This window comes from Meriones unguiculatus, chromosome 2 (genome assembly GCF_030254825.1).
Source record: "Meriones unguiculatus strain TT.TT164.6M chromosome 2, Bangor_MerUng_6.1, whole genome shotgun sequence".
Classification (NCBI taxonomy): domain Eukaryota; kingdom Metazoa; phylum Chordata; class Mammalia; order Rodentia; family Muridae; genus Meriones; species Meriones unguiculatus.
In genome coordinates, this window is record NC_083350.1 from 118,240,286 (window position 1) to 118,267,252 (window position 26,967).

The 26,967-nt window shown below is 37.0% G+C and overlaps 1 protein-coding gene across 8 annotated transcripts in view; it reads right to left on the reverse strand.

The window, feature by feature from the left end:
* Nav3 (neuron navigator 3) overlaps window positions 1-26,967 on the reverse strand; it is a 560,089-nt gene that overhangs the window by 180,233 nt on the left and 352,889 nt on the right. For 7 of the 8 annotated variants that reach the window (XM_060378026.1, XM_060378025.1, XM_060378030.1 and 4 more), the window contains exons 6-7: window positions 13,147-13,215; window positions 10,114-10,253 (exon numbers count right to left, since the gene is read on the reverse strand). In XM_060378026.1, coding sequence (XP_060234009.1) covers window positions 10,114-10,253; window positions 13,147-13,215 — 209 coding nt within the window. The remainder of the gene's footprint in view (window positions 1-10,113; window positions 10,254-13,146; window positions 13,216-26,967) is intronic. The other variant, XM_060378028.1, reaches the window with a different exon arrangement.

The following is a 26,967-nucleotide window of genomic DNA, read 5'->3' on the forward strand; positions in this document are numbered from 1 at the left end:
TATACACACATACCTCTTAAGAACTGAAAAGTGATACATTATGTAGCATTAATTACTTCTGTGGATATGATTTTCTTTCTTTATATTTTGTTTACTATTTGGAAGGTATCAATTTCAGGGAGAAAACTAAACACATACTCAAGTCACTCTTACCAAATCAAGTTTATTAGTCCTGAGTATTTATATATTTGAAGACAAATAAACCAATGTTCCCTCTCCTAAGAAACTCTTTGTTATCTAATCACCACTACAGTTCATTCTAATAAGTGAATATTGTGCATTATTTATGAAATGAACTTTTCTAAGTCATAAGGATATTAGCTGCTTGTTATCTGACTAAATATAAATAATGATGTAGCCTTTTAATTAACTGTAAATATTAGGATAAACCTATGATTAAGGTTATATTATGTGGAGTGTGGGGTCTCCTGTATGTGTGTGTGTGTGTGTGTGAGTGTGTGTGTGTGAGTGTGTGTGTGTGTGAGTGTGTGTGTGTATGTGTGTACGCATGCATAAAGGTATCTTTCACAGTTGCTTTATCACCTTCTAATTTGTTCTGAGACAGTTTAGAGATAGGATCTTTCTTAAGGTTTCTGCTTCTTCACAGTATACTCTAGGCTAGCCAGGCTGGGCTTTTAGGTGATTTTCCTGTCTCTGACTCCCTTCTACCATTCTTCTAGCTGTAGAAATGCTAAGATTACAGATGTGTGCTAGTGCATTTGACTTTCGACACTGGGTTCCAGTATCTAAATCAGGTCTTTTCAGGCATTTTGAGTGCCTTTATATACTGAGACATCTCCCCAGCTTAAAACGCTATTTCTATTTTTAGTCATAATAATCCTGAGACAAGGATATCTATTAATGTCCTCACTTTACAGATTCCCCAGGGTCCTTCTATTATCTGCCCCTCAGCATAAATTTACATGTTTACCGATTTTAAGAAATTACTGTCAAACATTTCTGCTTTACCTAGGAATATTAATCAATTTTATTTAATTCCCTTTATCTGCAGAAGGTAGTCTAATTATATCATCTGTTAGTATTTACTGAGTGGCTTCTGGATTCAAAGTACTCCTAGACAGCAAAATCCTGTTAGAGCAAAGGAAATGGATATAAGATGATGCTGTATGGTGACACATGTCAGGCGTCAGAAGAGCAGGGTTGTGGAGGAAGTGGTAGAGATGATGAAAATTGCCTGAGATCACAGAGGTCTATCTGATAAGGTCAGGTGAGTGACATAAGGAGGGTGCATAAGCGCTGAGGGTGAGAAGAGTATTCATAAAATTTTGTTAAGGAAGTGCACATTTTTCTCATTTGCTTCCATTGATAAAGATTTATATCCTTATATTAGAATATACATTTGGAAAAAGCACAATCACCCAAAATCCAAGCCTGTTCTGCTAGGAATACAGTTTGGAGGACCCTGATTGTATCATCCTGAGTTCACCCAACAATCTCACTTTGGCATCAAAAGCTATTTATGGCATTTCTCATTCTATATGGAAAATAATGTCAATATTGCTAATATAACCATTCCATAAAGAAGTCTACTGAAAAGTTCTTAGCTTTATTATTTTACAACAACCCTATGAGGTGGGAAGGGCTTATGATTCTAGTTCAGCACAGTAGGTGAATCTAAGTAACCCAATAAATAGTTTATCAAAAAGGAGGGTTCCTGTGTGGTATGACTCTGTAATTGTCTTTCTTTAAGTGCCTGATGTTTATAGCATCATGTAGCATAATAAGGGACCTTATAATAAGGGACCATTATACTATGTTATAGTATAATGGACAATGTGATATCTAGGGATCTTACAGCAAGTGTTCTGTGATTCAACGGTATTTCATAGGCTTGAATAGTCTGCATATCTACCAAGCTTCCATTTATCATAATTGCAGCAGATCACAGATCATGTTTGGAGTAGATAGGGTTGAATTAATTCATTTTTCTTGTTTCTTATCATGATGACATTCATGTTAGCTAAATTAATTAATGTTTCATAGTTATTCGGTATTAATATTTTTGACTCATTGAAGTTTGAGAACCTTGTTCAGATGTTAGTACTGAGAAGTTTGTGGCAAAGAGTCACTGAGAAACAAATAAAGCAAAATATGTTATTTTTTCTCTTCATTTTAGCCAAGAAATTAGTTTGAGTTTATAGTTTGCTGTATATTTGCAACTTTGTTAACAAGTCAGAGTCCTGTTTTTGTGGACCTGCAAACTGTAGTGAGGATAAGAAAGGACAGAAAAGAATGAGTCTGGGTGCTTAACTAAGTAGACCACAGATGTTCAAGTACAGAAGAAGAATTTCAATACTGCTACAACCCAGAATGAGACACATCAGACTGTCGATTGTGACACCCACTCAGAAAACAGCAATGGTCATGGCAGCAGCTGTAAAGTTAGCTTTAGTTGAGCATACACATCTAAGACATCTTTCTATGCCTGTCCACAGTCTGTGTTTATATATCAGCAATAAGGAGCCTCCGGTTTCTTTAAAAGGTCAAACCGAAGGTCACTGACATCATCTGAAAGATGTGCAGATGAAGAAATCTCCCAGTACTCCTCATTATAGAATGGGTAACAGCATCAGCTGAACGTGCAGATTTGTAGCTTCTATAGAATCCATAAAGTGGGAACCATAGGCTGTGGAAATTCTATATTTCCATACTAAGCATCCAGCACCCTGAAGGCTGATAAGTCAGCTTCTGACTATGAATATATCTTCTTATAGAAAAAGAATACCTTGTGTGCAAATGTAAAGGCATGCAAACAGTCTGCATTTTTATGGTCTTCATCTGTTTATAGTGATTGATACCTATCTCTGATCTCCAACTGATACTTTCCTTTCAATCTTCCTCTTCTTCCATCTAGATACCAGCCATCACCAACTCTACTATAACCATTGAACAGGAGTTCTCAACTGATTATTCTAAGTATGTTCTAAGCAGATTTTTATACATGTCATCACATTAAAAGCCATTAAAATCACTAGTACACATAAGAGTTCCTTGCCAGAAATGAGGAAACTGAAGCTTCATAAGAGAAAGCAATTTTAACACACATAGAAGATTCAGAACAGCCCAAAACCTTCTTTGACCTCTATACATAGAGGAAATAACTCTGTCTTTGTCCTATATGTTGCCTGTAAACCCTAAAGTTTTGATGGTATTTCTTACCAAGGAGAAGCTATATGTGTGTTTGTTCGAATCATGTTTGTCCTCTTCCTTGCTGAGCAGAATTTAAATATGAATAACTAAGAGACTCTCTACCAGTGTACTAGTCTACTTTCTTAGATACCTTGCTTACACATTCCTCACACTTAATGTGAGAACAGGTACAAATTCATGGTTTCAAAACATCTAAACTTACATAGTCAATGTCTGGCTTCCTCACTTTGCAAGTGACAGTATCAACAGGAGCATTTCCAATCTTAAACTTAAACTTAATATGCTGAGGTAAATATGGTGGCTGCAACAGACATGGGAAAATTAGGGATAGGGCCTACATTGCTGAACGACTACACTTTAGAGCTTTGATCTACATCGCTGACAGCGCAACCAGCTTCATAAGAAACACAGAAAATATCGTAAATGTGTACAACTAGTTTTCACTGCTAAGTTTCTTACTTAGAGAAGTGAAAACTAACCTTTATCTAAGGAATATAGAAGGTGGTAAACATGATAACAGCAGCAGCGGTTTTTGACAAGTGTTCCCTGCAGAGTAGCCAAAGTATTGGATGATACTGATAGTCTTGGATAAAGGACAGCCTAAGCATAGAAATTTTTGTGGAAGGAAAGAAGCAATGAAGTTATAGGTTTGTGGTAAAACGATTGGTAATCATCAATATAAAAATGTCAATTTGTTTCACAAAAGCATCTTTGAAAAATGTGAAAATTCAAAAAGGATGGCCCAGGTATAAATGTATTCGGTTACCTCTGTTGAGTCTCAGCACATTGCCTTGCAGAGGGAATTGCTTGTGAAATGTTCCGCTCATCAATTTTATAATGACTCAACAGAAACCTAGGATGCTATTAAAGAGACACTGCCCTTTCTGCATACGTTCTCCTGTACCAGCTGCAAAGTCAGAGAGCTGCTTTGTGTAGCGATGTGGTATTTGGGGGTGTTTCTATTCATCAACCAGGGTTTATTATCTGCAGTAATGGATGAAATTCCTCAATAGGTGTCCATGTGCATACAACTTGTCAACATATTTGACTGAGATTACATTGTGATATTATCTTATACATGTCAGTAGTTGGGCTAACAGTTGAAAACTACTCATATTTCAGGAATTATGTTACTGATATAATATTGTATGAGAAAAATAAAAAAAGAGTCATGTTAAACATGATGGAATTATTAGTAATATAGAATAATAATTGAAGCCATTGCCTTGAGGCTGGAGAGACTGCTGAGTAGTTAATTGCACCTGCTGTTCTTTGTAGAGCACCCACATGGCTGCTCAAAGATACCTGTAATTCCAGTTTCAGGGGCTACAACGCCTTCTTCTTACCTTTCCAGGCACAAGGCATGATTTATGTACACACATGCAGGCAAATGCCATATACAAAAAATGAAAGCAAATAAATCTTAAAGCATATTCATTATGTAGAAGAGAAAAGGAAAGCAATTTAGTTTCTTATAGTAATTTTACAAGGATTAGGGGGAAAAAGAATGAGAAAAATGTGTTTAAGGGGAATATCTCATGCTTCGCTGACTATAAGCATCTGAATTTCAAAAGAAAACTCATACGAGAATGCACATTAATTGTAATGGCTTAAAACAGTGAGTCAGAACATTGCTAGATCTTTGGCATCAATCCTACTAATTCCACAATGGCACTAAATAAAAGTTAAAAGGTTCCATATTAGAAGATGCCTGATGCTGTCCTCCTCAGTAAAGATACATGTTTAGTGTGCGAACCATTTGAGAGAGACAGAGCAGTAGTGTTCCCTCTGGTACTGCCACCGATCTCTTAGCAACATGGAAAGACTCCTCTCTAAGGAACTGTGTCAGGCAACCCAGGCTTATAGCTTAGTACTCAGAAATATAGCTCACAACTAAATCACAAATGAAACAAGGAACATTTACATTTCCAAAAACTTATTCAGTATTCCCTTCAAATGCATTGCACAGACTTTGTAAAACAAAACTAGTTTGTTAATGTTTCTCAAGTGACGTAAAATGTATGGCCAAATGAGTCTTAATGTGGTTTTCACGACATCCTTCTCCTAGTGGTTAGTTATGGGTTTTCTTCGGAGGCTGTATTTGTCTAGAGCACTCCTTCATGGTGCACCGGCTCTGATAAGTGCTGATATCACCCTGTATTATTCATTGTCAGCTTTTGAAAGGCAGGTGATCAGGAGAAGAGAGGGAAGGATTCTGAATAGTTTAACAAAAGATTCTTTCTTCATTTCACCATTTGTTCTGCAAAATTCGTCCCTACATTCTGCTTCAATGTAACAATGAGATGGGATTGCATTCTAATATAACATTTCTATCACAACCATCTCTGCAAGTAATAATTTATTACAATGCATGGTTATAATTTCATTCATTCAAAAATGGGCACTCATTTTATTTTATTTTTTTGAAAATGCCTTAGTGTTAAAATTGAATTAGGGTTTGTATTTCTCTCCTGAGGGCATTAGATGTCACACCATTTGGAATTCAGCCCTTATCCTTCCACACCAGTCATACCAACTAATACTGTCATAATTTGAACAAGTTATTTTCCTTCATTATGTAAGTGACATTGTTCTTATAAATACATCTTTATTACACATTAAAAATACGAGACATTTCTACATGTTTAATTTGGTTAATTCTTCAAACAAAACATCTTATTTTTAGATATTGGGTTTTTGAAAAATTGGAAGGAAACCATAGGTTTCAGCCACACCAGATTCTACTACTGAGATACATACTTGGCCTTAAAAACTGGGATGTTTTAAACATTCATAGAACATTATGATGAATCCAATGTCTCAGGATACTTCTGAGTATTAATTTTCAATATTTTGTTCATCCTGTTTAAGTAACAATTCCTTTAAATTAGTAGACTCCATTCATTTAAGTACTAAATTAAACATTTTAAACTATTAAACTTAAATTTTTAAATTTCTAATAACAAAGAAGAAAGAAACATTGTATTTATAACATTTAAATAATATATCCTAAATTCTTTCATTATAAAACTATAATAGTTGAAAATTTATTTGTCACCTTTCTTGGTCATACCCAAGACTAATTTGTTAACTGATAGAATACTTTTTTAATTTAATTTTTTTAATGTCCGGTTTGGCTCTTATCTCTTTGAGGCCTGCTCTTCTCTGAAGAGGAAATGTAGGAGGAGTGGATCTGGAAGAGAGGAGATATTGGGGGAGATCTACAAGGATGGAGGGAGAGGAAACTTTGGTTAGGATGTATTGTTTGAGAGAAGAATCTATTTCCAATAAAAGCAAAACCCCAAATAATTTTAAATATTTATGTGTCACGTAATATGGTGGTTTAAATGAAAATAGTCTCCAAGACTCATCCATTTGAATGCTTGGTAGCCAGCTGATGGAAATGTTTGGGAAGGATTCGGAGGTGTGGCTTTGTTGGAGGAGGTGTGTCACTGGGGGTGGGCTTTTAGGTTCCAGAAGCCTATGCAGTTCCCAATTAGCTCTTTCTGCCTTTTGCTCTCCCTCATTGTTGTCTCAATTTGGGAGCTCTCAACTAGTGCTTTTACATCATGCCCTCCTGTCTGCCACTGCAAAGCTCCTTGCTGTGATGGCTTTGCACTCTAACCTTGTGAAGTTTAAGCTCCCTCTAAACTCTTCCTTCTGTAACTTTCCTTGTTCATGGTATCCACAGCAACAGAAAGGAAACTAGACATCTAAATACTACAAAACCCTAATACCAAAACACTTAAGCCAAACACCCTAATTTAAAGGTTGTAGTCCTTACTTGGAGACAGAGTATATTTCATTTTGATGTAATATTTACAATTTGTTTGTTCTTGTACTTTAAGATAATATATTAGAAATTTAAAATTGCATAAGGTCATTATAAAATGGCAAAAATAACTCCAATAGCAAGTGCATTGTACATGTAAAGCAGATCCCAGGTGGCCCTTTTAAACCTATTTGAAATATATAGACATTTAATGCCTACATCTTATTTATAACAAATGTCTACAAATCTAAAAATAAAATGATCTGTAATATATAGCTTCCACATTTCCTCATGATTTAGGTTATGTCTGCACATCCCTCCTCCACTAACTCCTAGCCCAAAGGAGAAAAGTGACATATGTTTCAAAATGTTTTGAAATTTACAGTTACCTTTATGCTAAAAGTCAATTCACTACATTCTCGTAACTTCTGCTTTCTCTGTGAAGCAACAAAGGCCACACATTGCATTGTATCTGTCTCCATCTTGTGGCAATTAGAAATATTGCTAAGTACCAATGTTGCAATTCTATACATAAATGAGAATTAAACATCCTTGGTAGGAGATGAGATCTTGTCCATCTTTGGAATATTACTTAGAGATACTAGAAATAAAGACTTTAAAATTACAGAAACACAAACATTTCATGATTCATATATATTAAAATTTCTAGATTACTTCTAAATCTCTTTTCTAGTATTATTATTATGTATGTATTGAAACTGATAGAGTATTTATATGGAATCACATATATACATATATGTATTATATATCTCATAAATACAATAAAGGTATAACATACATATATATGTATATGGTAGTATGAGTGTTTTAAATAGTGATAGTCTATTCAACACACCTCTGCTTATAAGCTTGTTAGCCTGCTCTAGAAATTGTGTAGTATGTACTTATAAACTAAGGTTGAACTTATAGAACACATTCTAAGGTCACAAAATAAAGGAAATGTTTATTTCTATGTAGAAATATCCATTTCCCATGTCCTGCCTTACCAAGAAAGATAAAAGCCTTTAAGGACATACTTTTATTTAAATACAAGGAAAAAAAAAACAAACAATGTTCAAGGTCACTAAGTTTGTAAAAGAAGAGTAATTATATTTGGGTTTTGAAAAATAGCTGTATATGTGGCATAAAGCATTATTAAAAAATCATTGAATCTCCTTTGGATTGATCCCTGAAGAGAATGTTTTTTCCTTGTTTCAACCTGTTTGTTAGTATGGGTTAAGATAGTAAATCAGGAATGTAAAGAGCAAGTGGATTTCAAAATATTCTGAAAGCTAATTAAGCTCAGTTATGCCAGCAATAACTTTTTTGATTAAACTTCTGAACTTGCAAAGTCATTATGAGCCATTGAGTACTTAATCTCTCTCTACAGAAGACACTTTGTTCTTAATTTTAAAGCTCCAGACTTCAAAACACATACTCTATTTCCTCTCCCCTTACCACGTCTGAGCTCAGAAGTGGGGCATATTTCAGTGGAGGATAGTTTTAAAAAGTGGCAGATATTAAGACACATTGCTTTGCTATTCAGGGGGTTACGATCTTCCAACCCTTGCCTTAGTTAAAAGGAAAAATTATCACGGTACAGTGTCTAGTCCATGATTTTACCTGTCACTTTATGTCTGAGTATAGGAATGCCACCTAATTACTTCTTAAAACAAGCGGTGAAACAGTGCAAGCTTGGTTTAACTACTCAAATGAAGCTTCCCAATAGGTCTGACAAAACATGTGAATCACTTCTTAATTTCTTTATACTCTCCTATGTAGGGTAGGTTACTGCAGAGAGAAATGGGAAGTTTTACTGATTTGGAAACACTGCTCCAACAGCCACGGTATTTACAAACACCGCTTCTTGATTTCCTTAGGATACAAGCTTGAGCCACACATCCATCCATTCCACTGGGCTTTGATCTAAGAGCCACAAGTCCCATGCTGGCACCTTTAAAAATGTCCATTTTGCACATCATAGAGAACTGTGGGGGTGACAGATCATCTATAATCTACCATTCACGCACACATACTTTTGTCCTTCTTGCCCATCTGTTTTGTGATTAAGTAATTTTTTAAAGAAAACATAGATATGGATAATTTGATGTTTAGGGAAAGCTGAGGTCACGACATTTCAACTACTGCTGCTTTCAAATATCACAAATATTATCTACTGCTTGTGGTTCTTATTGTTTTGAAACATGGCCATACGCTGTCATCTTGGTGATTTGGGGACTTACTGTGTAACCCACATTGGCCTCAAATATGCGATAGCCCTCCTACCCTAACCTCTAAAAACAGGGATTACAGCTGTACACTACCACAGCCTGTTCACTGCATCGTGACTTTTTGATACATCATCCTTAAATGCTCACACTTTGTCACTTATGCTAACTGACATAAGGATCCAGATCAATTTAAGATAGCACTTTGATGTCAGGATACATTTTCATAAAATGTGGAAGGCATAGGAAAATGCTATGTATATGCATCTAGTGTAGCTATTTTTGTGAAACAGATTTTATGCTTGGCTCTATAACTATCTACTTTAAAACACATGAATTTATTTCCTTGAAATGTTCCACAGAAGAGGAAGGTCCAGAAGGAAACTGGAATTCATGATGGCGGGGAGTTAGGAAACATCTCTGACAAAATTCCCATCCCCAAGCTGCTCCACTGTTCAACTATTGGAATTAGTATCTGGGCATAGGGATCTTTTCTGAGACCGATTCTCCAACCATGGACCATGCATGGAGACAACCCCTGCACAGATGTAGCCCATGGCAGTTCAGTATCCAAGTGGGTTCCCTAGTAAGGGGAACAGGGACTGTCTCTGACATGAACTCAGTGGCTGGCTCTTTGATCACCTCCCCCTCAGGGGGGGTGCAGCCTGAGGAAGACATTGTAGCCAGTCCTGATGAGACCTGATAGGCTAGAATCACATGGATTGGGAGGAGAACCTCTCCTATCAGTGGACTGAGGGAGGAGCATGGGTGGAAAAAAGGGAAGGAGGGTAGGGTTGGGAGGAGAGTGGGGGGGGGAACTACAGTTGGGATACAAAGTGAATAAACTGTAATTAATAAAAAATATAAATTAAAAAAATGGTGTGCAATTCACAAGACATACATTAGACTTGGGGCAGAATCACGTGAGAGATGCACACTTACCTTTTTCATTTCCATTTGCATAACTTGGAGGCTTGTTTTTGTCAATGCTGTTAAAGCTCTGACTTCTCCTGTTTAGATTGGAGGCTCCCTGAGCCTTGTTGCTGCTGCTCGCAGCGGGCACCCTAGAGGGCCCTGGAAGCCTGAAATAGCACGAGAAAAATTTCATCATTATTGTACACTTCAGAAACTAAGGAGAAGAGAAGAGTGAACAAGGGAGAGTCGGTGGGACCCCACAATACAGGATCATCTATGACCTACTTAGCAGAAAATGATGGTTTGAGAGACAAACAGCTGGATACAAAGTAAGAGACTGTCATAAAAAAAATCTAGTTTTACTTCTTAATAAGAATTCCCCAAAGATAGAAAAACTAAAGTTTTTCTGTTACAAGAGTAACAGTGACATCTAACCCTATAGAGTTCCTAGCATATTACTTAGTAATCTGAAGTTGGTAAAAATGTTCCTACCAGTATATAAAACATAGTTTTAGCTAAGACTTGAAAATTAACGGCAAGGATACACTACTGAACAAAAGGCAAACAGCAATGATTTGTTGACTAGCTAAGCTAATAAGTTACATTAAAACATGGTGCCATAACCAAAGCCATGATTATATTCTATTAAGCTGGCCTGTCTGACAAAAATCTTCCATTTGTTGGTCAAAAAAAGGGAGTGGGCTGTGTGTTGGTGATTTTTTTTTTTAACTTGTGGCCACCTCATCACATGGGACAAGAACAGAATGCTAACCTCAGGGAGAAATCACTGTTAGTAGAATGACAGTTGAAATATACCTGGAGTAAAGGCAGTCTCAATACTTTTTGTGTATGAAGAACAAGTCATGTGTTCATGCAGACCGTGTCTCTTATCATCATAAGAGCTTGATGTTCATGACCTGACAGTCTTTTTTTTTTTTTTTTTTAAGATTACCACTATGTTTCATTTTGGATCAATTTATATTTTATTTTATTTTTTTCCTTTAAAATTTCACTTGTCAATCATTTAATAAACTGTCACTAAGTTTTTAGCTTGCATTGTGTTTTATATATGAAGCATAAGCTTGACACATATGAACAAAAACCTACAGCTTAAGGGCTAGCATTGACGCTTTTGAGACAATGAGACAGGGATCCGGCCAGCGCTGTGGGCATGTGCTGCCACCATGTGAATGAGATTGTGAACTGCTCTGAAAATTCCTGTTTGAAAACAAAGATAGGTCCGTATAAAGCTGTAATACAGATTAAAAAAAAATTAAGGTTTTTTTTTTTTTCTTTTTGTATCTCTTATATGTCCAAATTGCCAATCTATTCAGCACGTCAGGTTTCAACACATCTCTACTACACTATCTGACTTGGAACATAAACCCTTAAAAATAGAAATCTCTTATCGTAGTAGAACTGCAAAATGCAATGAACATTAGGAAAATACAAATACTAGAACTGTATTGATGTTACAAGCAGTTAAGGCTTTCACATTTTTGACTGTACTTTAGCATTTAAACACTACAACTAATCAATATTCTCTTCAGCTGCTTTGCTTGTTGGCAGTTATGTCATACACAAGATTAGAATCTTTTCCAAATGACTCCAGCTTTTCAATTTCTTTTCTCAAATAACTCCACAAGGGGTTGTAACTCCAACAGCATAACCACAGACACTAGGAATTTACAGTACCAGAGACTACTCCCCCCAGGAAGAAGTCAAGTAACTAAGTGGGCCAAACGTCCCAATCCCAGTAAATATGAGAGCAATTGCTGTAGACATAATGGTAGACTTTGAAATTCATTCCAAACTCGTGTGTAAACAGTTTGTCCTCAAACTTGCCCTGTTAGCAATGAAACTTGACCCACTTCTAGAAAGCAATTAAGATGCATTTTAATCTTTACCGTGACCCATGAAGTTAAGTGATCCTCAGTCCTCAGAAGAACAAATTAAAACAAATTAAAAGATACATTTGCTCTTCTCATTACCCTAATTTGACAGGCAGCCAGAGCCTCCAGATCATTCATCAAAGCAATAAAAAGGGAAATGAGATGAAGTTTAAAAAAAAGGGAGAGAAAGAGAGAGGAAGAGTATGTGACACAGAAAAATTCCATTAGAACAAGGGACTTAGAATATGTCTTATATGCTCACATCTTTACAGGAGCTATGAAGGTACTCACTGATCACATATAGTGATTTATATGCCATTTATTGTAATTTTAATTAATTAATTAATTTTAAACTTTTTTCTCTCTAGAATAAATATTTACTATTGAGAAAATTCATGTTAAAAAAAAAAAGAAACAAAACAAGGCAAGAGAAAGAGACCAATGGCATCAAGCCACCGGAGGTAGCCCTTTATTTAGTACTGGGCAGCCTGAGTCATGACTGAAGCAATGGTGAACAAATCACCACTTGACAGCTCCTCAGGGCATGTGAGTGCACATGGCAGGGCCTATCAGAGTGAAAACCATTGTATTGGTTTCATCCAGTGGGCTTGAACAACCATCAATCCTTTTTAAGAGTAACATGAACCAAAAAAAAAAAAAAAAAAAAAAAAACATGCTCTTCCAATATTTTATATATCATTATTTTGTAAAAAGGCATGTATATTTATCTTTAAATACATGCCACAAAAGCAGAATTTTAAGTTATTATATAGAGAATATCATCCTAGTTTAATTTCTTCCCACTTGCCTATTTTAAAACTGTTAAAAATCTTGTTGTATAACTTTCAGATTCTGAGACCTTGAAAAGATCAAAGACTTTCAAGGTTGTTTTTCCTCACTTACTGTAAGCCCAGGACACAGCTCTTGCCTAGACATCACTGCGCACTACTAAATCTCACTCAACGTCAAACCTCTAAACGCATTTAATCACCTAACTCACTTATCCCAAAGTCTCCAGATGGAAATCTGCTTAGAAGGACTGGGTGCTCTAAATTTAGTACCCTTAGAAGTGTGTCGGGCTTTAGGAAATGTAGAGTGGCTGGACGGAATATCACTGGCATTTACTTGAATATCACTAACAAACAATAGATTAGAGACATGAACTGACCTAGTAGGCTTTTTCTGACTGGTTGCAATTCCACTGTGATTACACTGAGCTGCATATCTGGCTGTCAGACTGTATGAGGAGAAACAGAGAAATTGAATTAAAGGGATTCTTTGAACATGGAAAGAAAGTTCAAACTTACAAGAAGGTTATGAGTTAATGAAATGCAATTGAAACACAGATAAACATATATAAAGAACAAATTAACTGGAAAAGTATGGCAATGCAACACGTACGCGATGAGCTTCGATTATGAATGCCCTGTGAAATAATGCAGCACACCCTTTGTAGAAAAATGTCTCATTGCTGACTTTAAAGTTATTCTGTGAGGCATTAGGCAGTATAAATATTTAATAACATTATTTTAACTTATAGAACCTTAACCTTTAACTTACTGTGAAAACATTAAATAAACTAAAGTTACATTTATAGGTCAAGATTTCTTTCTCCAGAGCACTAAAAGGATGAAATATGAGATGAGAGTTTGGTCAACCTTGTTATTTTAAAGCAGATATTTTGAAAATCAATTCATTAAAAAACCGAGTTTATGACTCATACATTACTGTTGATACCTAATACGGCACACTTTTTAAAAGAAATTTAAAATAAAATATTTTTCTTTAAAGAAAGCTGTGTACAAAAGTTGAAAATTAAATAGAGTTAAGTTCTGGCAAAAGAAAATCCTTAAAATGTCTGATAATGATTGAGCATTCTTGAATTATATTTAACTATTTTATTTTAGTGTGTGTGTGTGTGTGTGTATGTGTGTGTGTTTGTGTGTGTTTGCAGGCTTATTCATGCCATAGTACACATGTAATATCAGAGGGTAATTATGGGATTGACTCTCTCTAATCACCTTGCAGGGTTAGGGATTTGAATTTAGGAGGTCTTCAAATCTTTGCACTAGTGCGTTTTTCACTGATAGACACTACTATACACACAACCATTTTATTTTAATCAAATAAATATGAGAAATCCTCACTTAAACCAAGTTTTGAAGAGTAGCACATGATGGACAAAATGCAAATCTGTACCTTAAATTGATGTCTGCACGGCTAAAAGTTGAAGAGACGGTGTTTAGAAAAACAAAAATGAATTAGGCTCAATAGATCCAAGAGCCTTTTGGCACACCCATGGAAGCCAAGACTAGATGCCTTCATGGAAAATCACTTCCCAAGGAAATTGTTGTACCTCTACACCATGACACGTAGAGTACCTAAACAGTCGTTAGCAGTCACAGGGACCTTAAAGTAGCATAGATGTGCTAGGTGTCCTCACTCTACTGAACCGACCTGTGGTAAGCCGAGGGAGCCTTATGTAAAGGGAACACATTCTCATATGGAAGGGATTTTCATGCTGAGGGAGCACATGTTTTTCAGATTCACTACTTTATGTGTTGGTATTCAAGTCCAAAACAATCTATATTTTAACCATAGCATGAACTGATACAAGAGCCCAAGCTACTTTGGTGACAACAAAAATCACAGAATAAGTGAAAAAGAATAAGTCATTTCAACACAATCAGATCGAAATTAAATAAATAAAAATAACCTTTAAAAAGGAAACTTTGGAGAAGTCTCTTGTGATTCTGACAGTTGTAAATTCTCTAGGAAGAGGACCACCTACAATTTAGGCACTCTTTAATTTTTATTTTATTTTATTCTATTACTTGTTACAATTTATTCACTTTGTATCCTGGCTGTAGCTCCCTCCCTCATATCCTCCTGGTCCCACCCTCCCTCCCTCTTCTCAGCCCAATGTTATACCCCCACCAGCCCATTGATAGGGCATGTTCTCCTTCCCTACTAACTGACTCTAGCCTATCAGGTCTCATCAGGACTGTCTAGATCCTCTTTCTCTGTGGCCTAGTAAGTCTACCTCGCCAGGGGGAGGTGATCAAAGAGCAGGCAACCAAGTTCATGGCAGTGACAGCCTCTGCTCTCCTTACTAGGGAAGCCTTACGGAGACTGAGATGCCCATGGGCTACATCTGAGCAGGGGCTCTAGGTCTTCTACAGGCATGCTCCTTGGCCCAGATTTTTTTTTTTTTTTTTTGGCTCTATTGGTCTCTATGTTCATAGCAGCTTCATTCATAATAGCCAGAATCGGGAAACAACCTAGATGTCCCTCAACAGAGGAATGGATACAGAAATTGTGATACATTTACACAATGGAAAACTGCTCAGCTATTAAAAACAAAGAAATCATGAAATTTGCAGGCAAATGGATGGAACTACAAAAGATCATCCTGAGTGAGGTCACCCAGAAGCAGAAAGGCACATATGGTATATATTCACTTATTAGTGGGTATTAGACATATAATATAGGATAATTATACTAAAATGTATAGATATAAAGAAGCTAAAAAATAAGAAGGTCCCTAGGGAAGAAGCTTAATCCTTATTCAGAAGGGCGAACAGGATAGACACCCAAAGTAGAAGAATGGGAACAGGACAGGAGCCTTCCACAGAGGCCTTCTGAAAGACACTGCCCAGTAGGGTATCAAAGCAGATGCTAAGATTCATAGCCAAACTTTGGGCAGACTGCAGGGAAGGGGGAAATAGTAAGACCTGGAGGAGATGGGCATTCTTTCTTATAGTTCCCACACTGAAAACAGACAAGATCAATGAAGATGATAACAAAACAGTGGGCTTTCCAGTAACTAAAGCCAGCTCAACATTTCTATGAATGATACATACAACTGCATTTTTAACATGGCTTCCATTATTTTCTCTGTATAACAAAGCTTACTTCCATAGTAGACTATGAGCTCATTTTAGTCACTCTCTTAAAACACAAGAATGCTTTGAGGGAAAGTTATTAAATAAGATAGACGCTTTCTATTCATAAGTGTTTTTTAAATTTCCATTTATTTAGTTAGTAGTTTATTTAAATATATCCTCTTTGTATTCCTGCTGCAGCTCAATCCCTCATCTCATCTCCTCCCAGGCCCACCCACCCTGCCTCTTTTCCCCCTATGCCTCTCCCTTAGTCCTCCTCCTCTTCTATCTGACACTAGCTTATCAGGTCTCATCAAGGCTGGCTGCATCATCTTCCTCTGTGGCATGGTAAGGCTGCACCCTCTAGGGGAAGGTGATCAAAGAGCCAGCCACTGAGTTCATGTCAGAGACAGTCCCTGTTCCCCTTACTAGAAAACCCACGTGGAAACTGAGCAGCCTATGGACTTCCTCTGAACAGGGGGGTCTAGGGCCCCTCCATGCAAGGTCCTTGGTTGGAGTATAGATCTCTGCAGCCCTCCCCTGGGCCCAGGTATTTTGGATCTGCTATTCTCCTTCTGGAGTTCCTGTTCCCTCTAGGTCTTTCTATCTCCCTCTTCTTCCCTAAGGTTTCTGGCACTCTTCCCAAAGTTTATATTCATAAGTTTTTAAAGTCAAAAATATGTATAATTAATTACTGGGATGTGTGACTCATTATAAGATTTTTTGCATTAATGAATAAAACAATGTACAAATCATGAAAAAAGTACTTAGTGACCACTGGCTGTATGTTGATACAACACTCAAAAGGTTTAATCTATTAAAATTGGAATTAAATGTCAATAAATGACACTTTATTTACAAAAATACAACCCCTAAAACCATATATATTAATTTATGGTTTCTTTATGAAGCATACAGTTGGATATATAATGAAAACTACACTAATTTCAAGCTTTGACATAGAAACATGATAATACAAGGTAGGTGGGCACAGAGTGATACGTGAAATATTTACTGTGGATGGATATGCCAAACTTCCAGGAGTAAAGAGCTAGTGCATCACTCGTAGCTCAGATTCTGGAGGTAGACCACTATGGCTGCCTCACCCCCCCACCTAATCTCTCTGCCTGTTTCCTCATCTGTTAAAATGAGGTTGATAATTTTAGGAACACAAAACTTTTTTAAAGATTTATTTATTTATTATTTATACAGCATTCTGCCTGCATGTACGTTTTCATACCATATCTCACTATAGATTTTTTTATGAGAATTTAGTTACACATCACTTAGAATGAGAGTCTGGGACAAATATGTCTTAACAAAAATTCAAACTAATGTGATAGAATTCATATTCACGCTGAAGAATTCCTGAAGGGTCTAAAATTCTGATGGACCCTGTAGAACATAACATTATTTCTTAAAAATGACCCCATCTCCCTATGCTTCATTGTCTTCCCCGAACCAGATCTCTTGTTAGGTACCAGTTACTTTTCATGATACAGTATTATTATTATTATTATTATTATTATTATTGTCACTTATTACAATTTATTCAATTTGTATCCCAGCTGTGGCCCCCTCCTTCATCTCCTCCCAATCTCACTCTCCCTCCCTCTTCTCCCCCTATGCCCATTCCCTAGTCCCCTGATAGGGGCGGGCCTATCTCCTCCCTTTCTATCTGACCCTAGCTTGTGAGGTCTCATCAGACCTGGCTGCATTGTCTTTCTGTGGCCTGGCAAGGCTGCACATCCCCCCACCCCCTCCAGGGGGAGGTGATTAGAAAGCCTGTCACTGAGTTCATGCCAGAGAAAGTCCCTACTCAACTTACTAGGGGCCCTACTTGGAGACTATGGGCTATATCTGAGCTGGGGTTTTAGGTCCTCTCCATGCATTGTCTTTGGTTGGGGTATCATTCTCTTTAGAGCCCCCAGGGCTTAGTATTTATGGCTCTGTTGGTCTCCTGCTAGAGCTCTTGTCCCCTCCAGATCTTTCTATTTCCCCCTTCTTTCCTAAGATTCCCTGCACTCTGCCCAAAGTTTGATATGAGTCTCAGCCTCTTCTTCGATACCTCTGTCAGTGGAGTCTTTCAGAGGCTGTCTGTGCTAGGCTCCTGTCCTGTTCCCTGTCTTCTCCTGCTTCTGATGTCTCTCTCACTTGTTCTTCTGAATGAGGATTGAGCATCTTCCCTAGGGTCTTCCTTGTTGTTTAGCTTCTTTAGGAGTATAGATTTTAGTATCTATATCCTATGTTATGTAGCCAATATCCACTTATGAGTGAATATATACCATGTGTGTCTTTCTATTTCTGGGATACCTCACTCAAGATGATGCTTTCTAATTCCCACCATTTTTCTGCAAATTTCATAATGTCCTTTTTTTTAATAGCTGAGTAGTATTTCACTGTATAGATGTACCACAATTTCTGTATCTAATCCTCCATTAAGGGACATCTAGGTTGTTTCCAGATTCTGGCTATTACAAATAGAGATGCTATGAACATAGTCGAGCAAGTGTCCTTGTTGTATACTTGAGCATCTTTTGGATATATGCCAATGAGTGGTATAGCTGGATCCTGAGGTAGCACTATTCCTAATTTTTCTGAGAAAGAACCAGATTGATTTCCAAAGTGGTTGTACAAGTTTACATTCCCACCGGCAATGGAGGAGGGTTTCCCTTTCTCCATATCCTCTCCAGCATGTGATGTCACTTTATCTTAGCCATTTTGATAAGTATAAGGTGAAATTTCAGGGTCGTTTTGATTTGTAATTCCCTGATGACTAAGGACATTGAGCATTTCTTTAAATGTTTCTCTACCATTCGATATTCCTCTATTGAGAATTCTCTGTTTAGCTCTATACCCAATTTTTTAATTAGATTACTTGTTTGTTGCTTTTTAACTTCTTGAGTTCTTTATATATTATGGATATTAGCCCTTTGTCAGATAGAGGGTTGGTGAAGATCCTTCCCTAATCCATAGGCTGTTGTTTTGTTCTGATGACAGTGTTCTTTGCTTTACAGAAGTTTTCAGTTTCATGAGGTCCCATTTATTGATTGTTGACCTTAGAACCGGTGCTGTTGGTGTTCTGTTCAGGAAGCTGTCTCCTGTGCCAATGAGTTCAAAGCTCTTCCCCACTTTTTCTTCTAACACTTTTAGTGTGTCTGGTTTTATGTTGAGGTCTTTGATTCACTTAGACTTTAGTTTTGTGCAGGTTAATAAATATGGATCTGTTTGCATGTTTCTACATGTAGACATCCAGTTAGACCAGCACCATTTGTTTAAGATGCTGTCTTTTTTCCATTTTATTTTTTTGGCTTCTTTGTCAAAAATTAGGCATCTGTAGGTGTGAGGGTTTATTTCTAGGTCTTCTGTTTGATTCCACTGATCCATCATTCTGTTTCTATGCCAGTACCATGCAGTTTTTATGACTGTTGCTCTATAGTACAGCTTGAGATCAGGGATGGAGATACTTCCAGGAGATCTGTTATTGTACAGGATTGTTTTAGCAAATCTGTTTTTTTGTTTGTTTGTTTGTTTTTCCATATGAAATTGAGAATTGTTCTTTCAAGTTCGTTACAGTATTTTTGCTCAAGAGTTCACCAGCATGGTCTTTTCAGTTCAATGTTTGATACTTCAAATATGGCTCTTGGCCTCTAATGTGACTCCCCCTTCCAATATTACAGGACTTAAGAGTAAATAATACTCTGAAGTTAAAAAAATGAACCCCTAAAGAACTTTGACCCACAGTGAAGCATTGTATGCTGATTTATGCTTTATGCAGTTGAAAGGGCTAAAGTACGCAGAAGATAAGGCGTTCTTTGACAATGCAGTTTGCTTTTAATAGGTAGAAAAAGATGTTCTAGTGTAGCATGAATAAAAGACATTCTCTGTTAAATTTCCTTATTCACTAAAGTCTGTGACCTCCAGACTGAGTTCTCTGTCCTCTTTGTTTTCTATGCTTTCCTTGAGTAAACCCCTCTTCTTCTATTGTTTCATTTAATAAAACACTGTTCAGTTAACGTTCCCAAGCCTTCTTATCATCCCTGTCACCTCTATAAATCCAGAGTAACACTGTAGAAGGCTCAATAAAATCTCAAAACGCCAAAGGCCAATGATACACTTTTTCTTTTTTATCTTTTTATCACATCTGCTTTCTCTTTACCTTCACTTGTTTCCATCATTGTATTATCTTTTTTCCTATTAAAAATGTATCATCAACCAGTTACTCAACAAAAATAGAAATGTAGTCTACCCCAGTCACCAAGGCTTTCTAAGTTACTTTGCTTTTCACAGGTAGAAAAAACAAAACAAAACAAAACAACTTTTCTAGTGCAAAATGAATAAAAGAATATTCTCCCTGTTAGATTCCCTTAGTCATTAATGTTTGTGACCTCCAGAATTCATTTCTCCATTACCAAAAATGTTCTAGAACAATTTTATTCAATGTTCAGAATATAAGTCTCAGCTGTTCAGATGCAGCATTTCCAACAACTATGACTTGATGTTTCCTTTAATTCTTCAGTCTTAAATGCCATTGGATCCTGGGCCAAGTTGAAAGCAGAACAACCCTGTGATACTGCTTCAATCGAGAAAAGCCCTAGCCAGGGCTAGCCTAGCCCTAGCTGAAAAGCTATTGACAACTGATGGTGCTAGGAAGGAAGGGTAAGTTTTTTTTTAAAGACTGTATGATCCAGTAGATTCAATGTGGTTTAAAAAAAGAGCATATAAGATTGTGGTGAAAATGAAGAAGGGGCTATAGAAATTTTTTAAGATAGTAAGCAGTGGATTTGATCAAATATGCCACATGCATGCATGAAACTCAATATAACTGAGCTATATACTCAGAATTAAGATTTAAAGATTATTTTAAAATCAAGAATCTTCCTTTACTATGAAAGGTTCCTCCTATGCAAGACCTTTGCAAACTTTTATAAAATGGCAATTGAGAAACTAACTGGTTGTAGAAAAAGAGAACAGTTGCAATCATCACATCTTTTGGATCTTCAAGCAATATATGTTCCTTTAAATGAGGAAAAAAAACAAGACATTTTGTTATTATTTGAACTTCAGAAAATGTGCTGAAACACTATGGGAATATGCTTAAGTTTTGCTAAGAATTTACTAATCCATGAATTAATCATAAACTCAGCTTTCACCACACATGCTTCTCTGGTAGCTGAGTGGCTGAAATAACATCTTCATGGCATTTGAGACAAGTTACAATGACAACTTACCCCATTAGCGGAATATCTCATGAACATGGATTATAACTTTAGCTTTATCTTAAACTTCCTCAGACAGTTAAGGAGGCCACCTGCAAGGCCTGCTTTTGTGAGATCTCAAACCAGTAACTAAAGAGACAGATCCCTGGGTAAGATCTAACAGCATGAAGTCTTTTGCTATTTGGGGGCATTGAACTTCAAGATATAAGAAGCTTAGGAAACTAGGTTCATATTTCCCTTGCTGTGTCATCACAAATCACATTTCCACAATGCTTTCCCTCATACTCATACTCTTACTCAGATTATATGAAATCCTCTGTTGTTTTGTAGCTATTTCTTTTCATCAGGCCCAAAGTTTGGCCCTGAGTCTCAGCGTCTGCTTTGATCCCTTGTTGGGTGAATCCTTTCAGAAAACCCTCTATAGTAGACTTCCACCTTGTTTCCTCTCTTCTAGTGCTTCTGGTTTCTATCCTGTATGCCATTCTGAATGAGATTTAAGCTTCCTCTCTAGGGTCCTCCTTAGTGTTTAGCTTCTTTATGTAGATGGCTGTCCTATATTATATAGCTAATATTCACTTATTATTGAGCATGTACCATGCCTGTCTTTCTGTTTCTAGGTTACCTCATTCAGGATGATCTCTTATAGTTCCATTCATTTGCCTGCAAATTTCATGATTTCCTTGTTTTTAATATCTGAGAAGTATTCCATTGTATAGATGTACCACAATTTCTGTATCCATTCCTCCATTAAGGGACATCTAGGTTGTTTCCAGATTCTGGCTATTCCAAATAAAGCTGCTATGAACATAGTTCAGCAAATGTCCTTATTGAATGGTGGGGTATCTTTGGGGTATATGCCCAAGATATAGCTGGGCATAGCTGGATCTTGAGGTGGCACTATTTCTAATTTTCAGAGAAAGCACCAGATTGATTTCCAAAGTGGTTGTACAAGTTTGCACTTCCACCAGCAATGGAGGAGGATTCCTCTTTCTCTACATCCTCTCCAGCATGTGTTTTCACTTGAGTTTTTTATCTTAGCTATTCTTATGGGTGTAAGATGGAATCCCTAACTTTTGAGTTACTTTCTCAAGCTATTTCCAATTTATTGTAAAGTATGTATGATCATTGGCATATATAAGTTCATATGATTAAATGATGGCTAGATTTCAGAACATTTCTCATGGTGTAGTCAGGGAAGATTTACCTCTCAGCCTTAGTGGAACTGAAGGCTAGTATAAAATGCAACTTATAATACAAAAAGGTTAATCAGATGCAGAGACTCATAGCCAAACTTTGGGCAGAGCTCAAGGAGTCTTATGGTAGAAGGGAAGGAGAAAAGGACCCAGAGGGGACAGGAGTACAAGGGGTCTGCAGAGGCTGATGCAGTAACCAAGGAACATGTCATGAGAGTACCTAGACCTCAGATGTAGCCCATGGCAGCTCAGTCTCCAAGTAGGTTTCCTAGTATGAATTCTGTTTCTTGTTCTTTCATCACTTCCCCCTGGAAGTGAGACCTTGCCAGGCTGCATAGTCTAGACAGTCCTGATGAGACTCGATAGGCTAGGATCAGGCAATAAGGGAGGAAGACTTCCCCTATCAGTGGACCAGGGGAGAGGGATAGGAAAGGAAGAGGTAGGGAGGGGGATACAAAGTGAATAAATTGTGAAAAAGTGATGATAATAAAAATTAACAAAAAGGTTAATCAGAAAGAGTTTGGAGACAAACAATGGGCAAGATAAGAATGGAAGTATGGAGAGAAGAACATGAAGAAAGAAGTACTGAAATCAAGCTTTATAATAGAGGTAGATGATATTAAATTCTCATGGGTTGATTACTTTAGCTGCTAAAGGATTGTTCCTCTAGGCTGAATTCTATATTCACTCACTGGGCCTCTGATTACAGCTTGATCTTCCAAATGAAGTTAATGATAGTAGGGCATTGTGCAATAGTCACACATGCAGGGTTATTATAGTTTTACAGATAGCTGCATTTTCCATCTTAAGCTAGTAAGTTGAAATTTGGGGAATACCATTTATGAGAAAACATTGCATTGTAATAAATTTACAAAACACAACATTTCAAGTCAAAAATCAAGTCTATATGTTTATGATTTGAGAAAAAAAAGTATAATTGACACCAAATTTCTAGTATATGGAAACATGTTTGTGAAATATATAAATAAACATTCTGTGGAAAACTTTTTAAAAGGGATAAATAACTATAAGTTTCTTGAGTCATAGCTCTATAATAATACACACTTTACCCATTAGAGAATGATATAGACTCAGTTATGATTGTGCACACCTGAAATCCCAGCATTTGGAAGGGAGGGTCTCAGCTATATGAGTATAAAACTAGCCTAGAGTATACGAGACCATGCCTTAAACACACACACATGCACACACATACACACACACATACAAACATGCACACAAACACTGACAGGTCTTTTGAAAGATCAGTGTATAGAAGATAGTTATACTTTTCTAAACACAGGAAACAGTTAAATGATTATGGTTTTTGTTTCACAAAAATCTTAGAAACCAGAGTGATTGTCCCATACGTGATGAAATTCAAAGGTATTTGTTATTCTTTTTTCTCTAATATGATACCATTTAATATAGAAATAATAAAAAGTTCAGTTCATAACTTCAAAGAAAACAGATAAAGGCTATGAGCAACCAATGAACAAGGGATTTTAAAATACATTTAGTGAACCAATAAGTAGAGGAATGTTGATGAAAAATGCTGGCATGCAAGGATGCCTTTACTGATTTGAAATGGTCCACCCCAAATGATTTTAAAATGAGCTCTGGCCAATATTCAAAGTTGTCTGCAACTTCATGCCCAAATGTAAACAAATATCAAACAGTCTGTCAATGCTTAAACAGCTTGACAAAGAAGGAGCCATATATATTCTTAATTCTGAATATATTTTGATATGTGTGTGTATCAAATAGATATTATGTTTGTTTCAACTTTCAAATCAATCTATACTAGAAACATGTGATGATAACCCACAAAACATATACTAATTAACTTTGTGACCACTGAAAACAAAACAAAAAAGTAAACAAAACAAAACAAAAAAACACCACACAATGAAAGGAAATAGTATAGTACATTTGGACAGGGGGGTGGGGACTGAGCAGAGGTGTTCTACCATGTTTTATGTGATGGGGAATAAAAAGGATACTTAAAATATACCGAAAAGGAGATAAAGATGTTGTCTCATATACATTTGCAAGGACAACCATTATCAAAGCTAGAGGTACAAAGTGCAATGGCAGTATCCCTTTTTTGTATTTTAATTCATAATAACACTGTTGTTTTTTTCTCCCCTCCCTCATCTTAATTCCTGCTGACAGATGCCAACGTAGCCACTGCAGCACAGACTTCACTGATATTGCCAGTTGTCTTTCCTGGGTCACTCTACAGTTCTTGGCCCGTCTGCCTGCAAGGCTCCGAGCAGCGGAGTTCCTGATGACATATTTAGGAAACTCTACTCTGGGGAACATTTCCTGGATCCGACTTAAAAGATTAGTCTCTGGGAAACTTTGCCAAGTGAGACTGATCTATCCATTCTCAGTTTCCTTAACTGGAAAGAAAGATTAATGCCCGTGTCCCATGGTTCTGTGATGGCTTTTAAGGATGGAACACAGATATAGACTATTAGAAAGGTGACCAAATCATGGGAGAAGATATAAAAAATATGATACCCGTCATTATTTCTTCTTACAGTATTTTCTTCACTTCCTTCCTAAATACCGACTTCTCCTGTTTGGGTCCTAGTTTGTAATAATATTCTTGGATTTCCTCTTTGAGGGCCAACTTCTGATCTCTATAAACACTGGTGGGCTCTTGACCGAAGGTCCCTTCATTCATGCACAGCTTTTGGTGATTTATACCATTTAGTCTGATAGGGTTTCATAACTATATGCTATAGTTATGACTATATACAATAGTCTCCCTAATGCATATCTGTAAACTACTTCTGACTCAAAGACTCCATTCTCTTAATTACCTTGACCTTCTTACAAACATTCCAAAACTGATATGTGGATAATTGAATTAATTATTTTCTCACTATCAACCCCACTCCTACTTCATGTATTTTCAGTTTGGTACTAAGAAACACCTTAGTTCTCACAACTAATGCCAATTCTAGAACCTCCTTTCTAGACACTCATTCTACTGCAAATCTGTCTCCTTAACCTACTGACACTGCCCTCAAACCACAATCAGAAGTGAACTGTCTCTCTCCGTCTCCCACAGTACAAGCTTTTCCCATGACTCCACTGTCACCATCCTCCCTTTACACACAATGCAGCAGACATATTCACTGCTACTGCTGTTTCTATGTCTTCTCTAGGGACACAATAGTTTCCCAGTGTGCTAGGGATGAAAGCAAAAGTTCTAACTCTGGAGGGCAAGTCAGTTGTCTTTCTCTGAATGCTGTTCTGCAGTTCCACTGTCTTCTTTCCCCAGATCCAGCAAAACTGGCCTTTTTCTCTTCTTAAAACAAAACTGACAATACTCTGAGACAGCCAAACAGTCGGTTCTATACTAAGCCACGGTCATCATCTGGCAAGGCCTTTACTGAGTATTTTTACTTAGATTTGTAAAAATGCAAGTTCTGCATATTAATTTTCTTTTCCTAATTTATTTTTCTTCACCTGTCAAAGAATTATGACATATTTTGTTGATTTTTAAGAAACTGTTTATTATTAGGATGGGGTCCTATGACTACAGGATTGTCTGGGACATATTGAAAGCATAATAAATTTCTACTAGATAAATTAAAGGCTCAATCCTCATTCAGAAGGGCAAACAGGATAGACATTCGTTGTAGAAGACAGGAAACAGGACAGGAGCCTACCACAGAGGGCCTCTGAAAGATTCTACCCATCAGGGTATCGAAGCAGATGCTGTGACTCATAGCCAAACTTGGGCAGAGTACAGGGAATCTTATGAAAGAAGGGGGAAATAGAAAGATTTGGGGGGGGTGGACAGAAGCTCTGAGAGGAGACCATCAGAGCCATAAAATCTGGGCCCAGGGGGTCCTGCAGAGACCGATGAATCAACCAAGGACCATGCATGGAGAAGACTAGACCCTCTGCTCAGATGTAGCCCATGCACAGCTCAGTCTCCAAATGGGTTCTCTAGTAAGGGGAGCAGGGGCAGTCACTGGCATGAACTTGGCTACATGCTCTTTGATCACCTTCCCCTGGTGAGGTGGCCTTACTAGGCCATAGACAAAGAGGATCCAGACAGTCTTGATGAGAGCTGATCAGCTAGGGTCAGATAGTAAGGGGGGAGGACCTCCCTATCAGTAGACTAGGGGAGGGACATGGCAGGGGGTGGGAATAGGGGGCACAGACTTTGGGACCCAGAGGATAAGAAGGAAGGGGCTACAGCCAGGATACAAAGTGAATAAATTGTAATAAGTAATAATAAAGAATTAAAATTAACTGGTAAAATCATTCACTGTGGATCAAGAAACAATGACCAAACAGATGAACAAAAATTAATGGTGGAGTAATTATTTTGTTAACTGTAATGTAAAGGATACATTACTAAAAGATTTAAATATGTGTGTAGTTATACTGAATATGAAAAGAGTTGAATATTTTTGTTCTCCTTAATTATGGAGATACAATTACATGGAGACATTTTTACAAGTTTAATAAAATTTAGAAGTGGAATGGACTTGATTGATTAGAGGGTTTGATACAAGGGGGGACAGAATTGAGGCTCAGAGTGTTTTCAGTAAACCGATGTAACTGATGATGCATGAGATATGATGTTCAAGTGGAAGAAGGAAAGATGAAAATAGCATATGTGGCGATTATGTGTTTGTATATGCTAGGTGTTGTCATATAAACC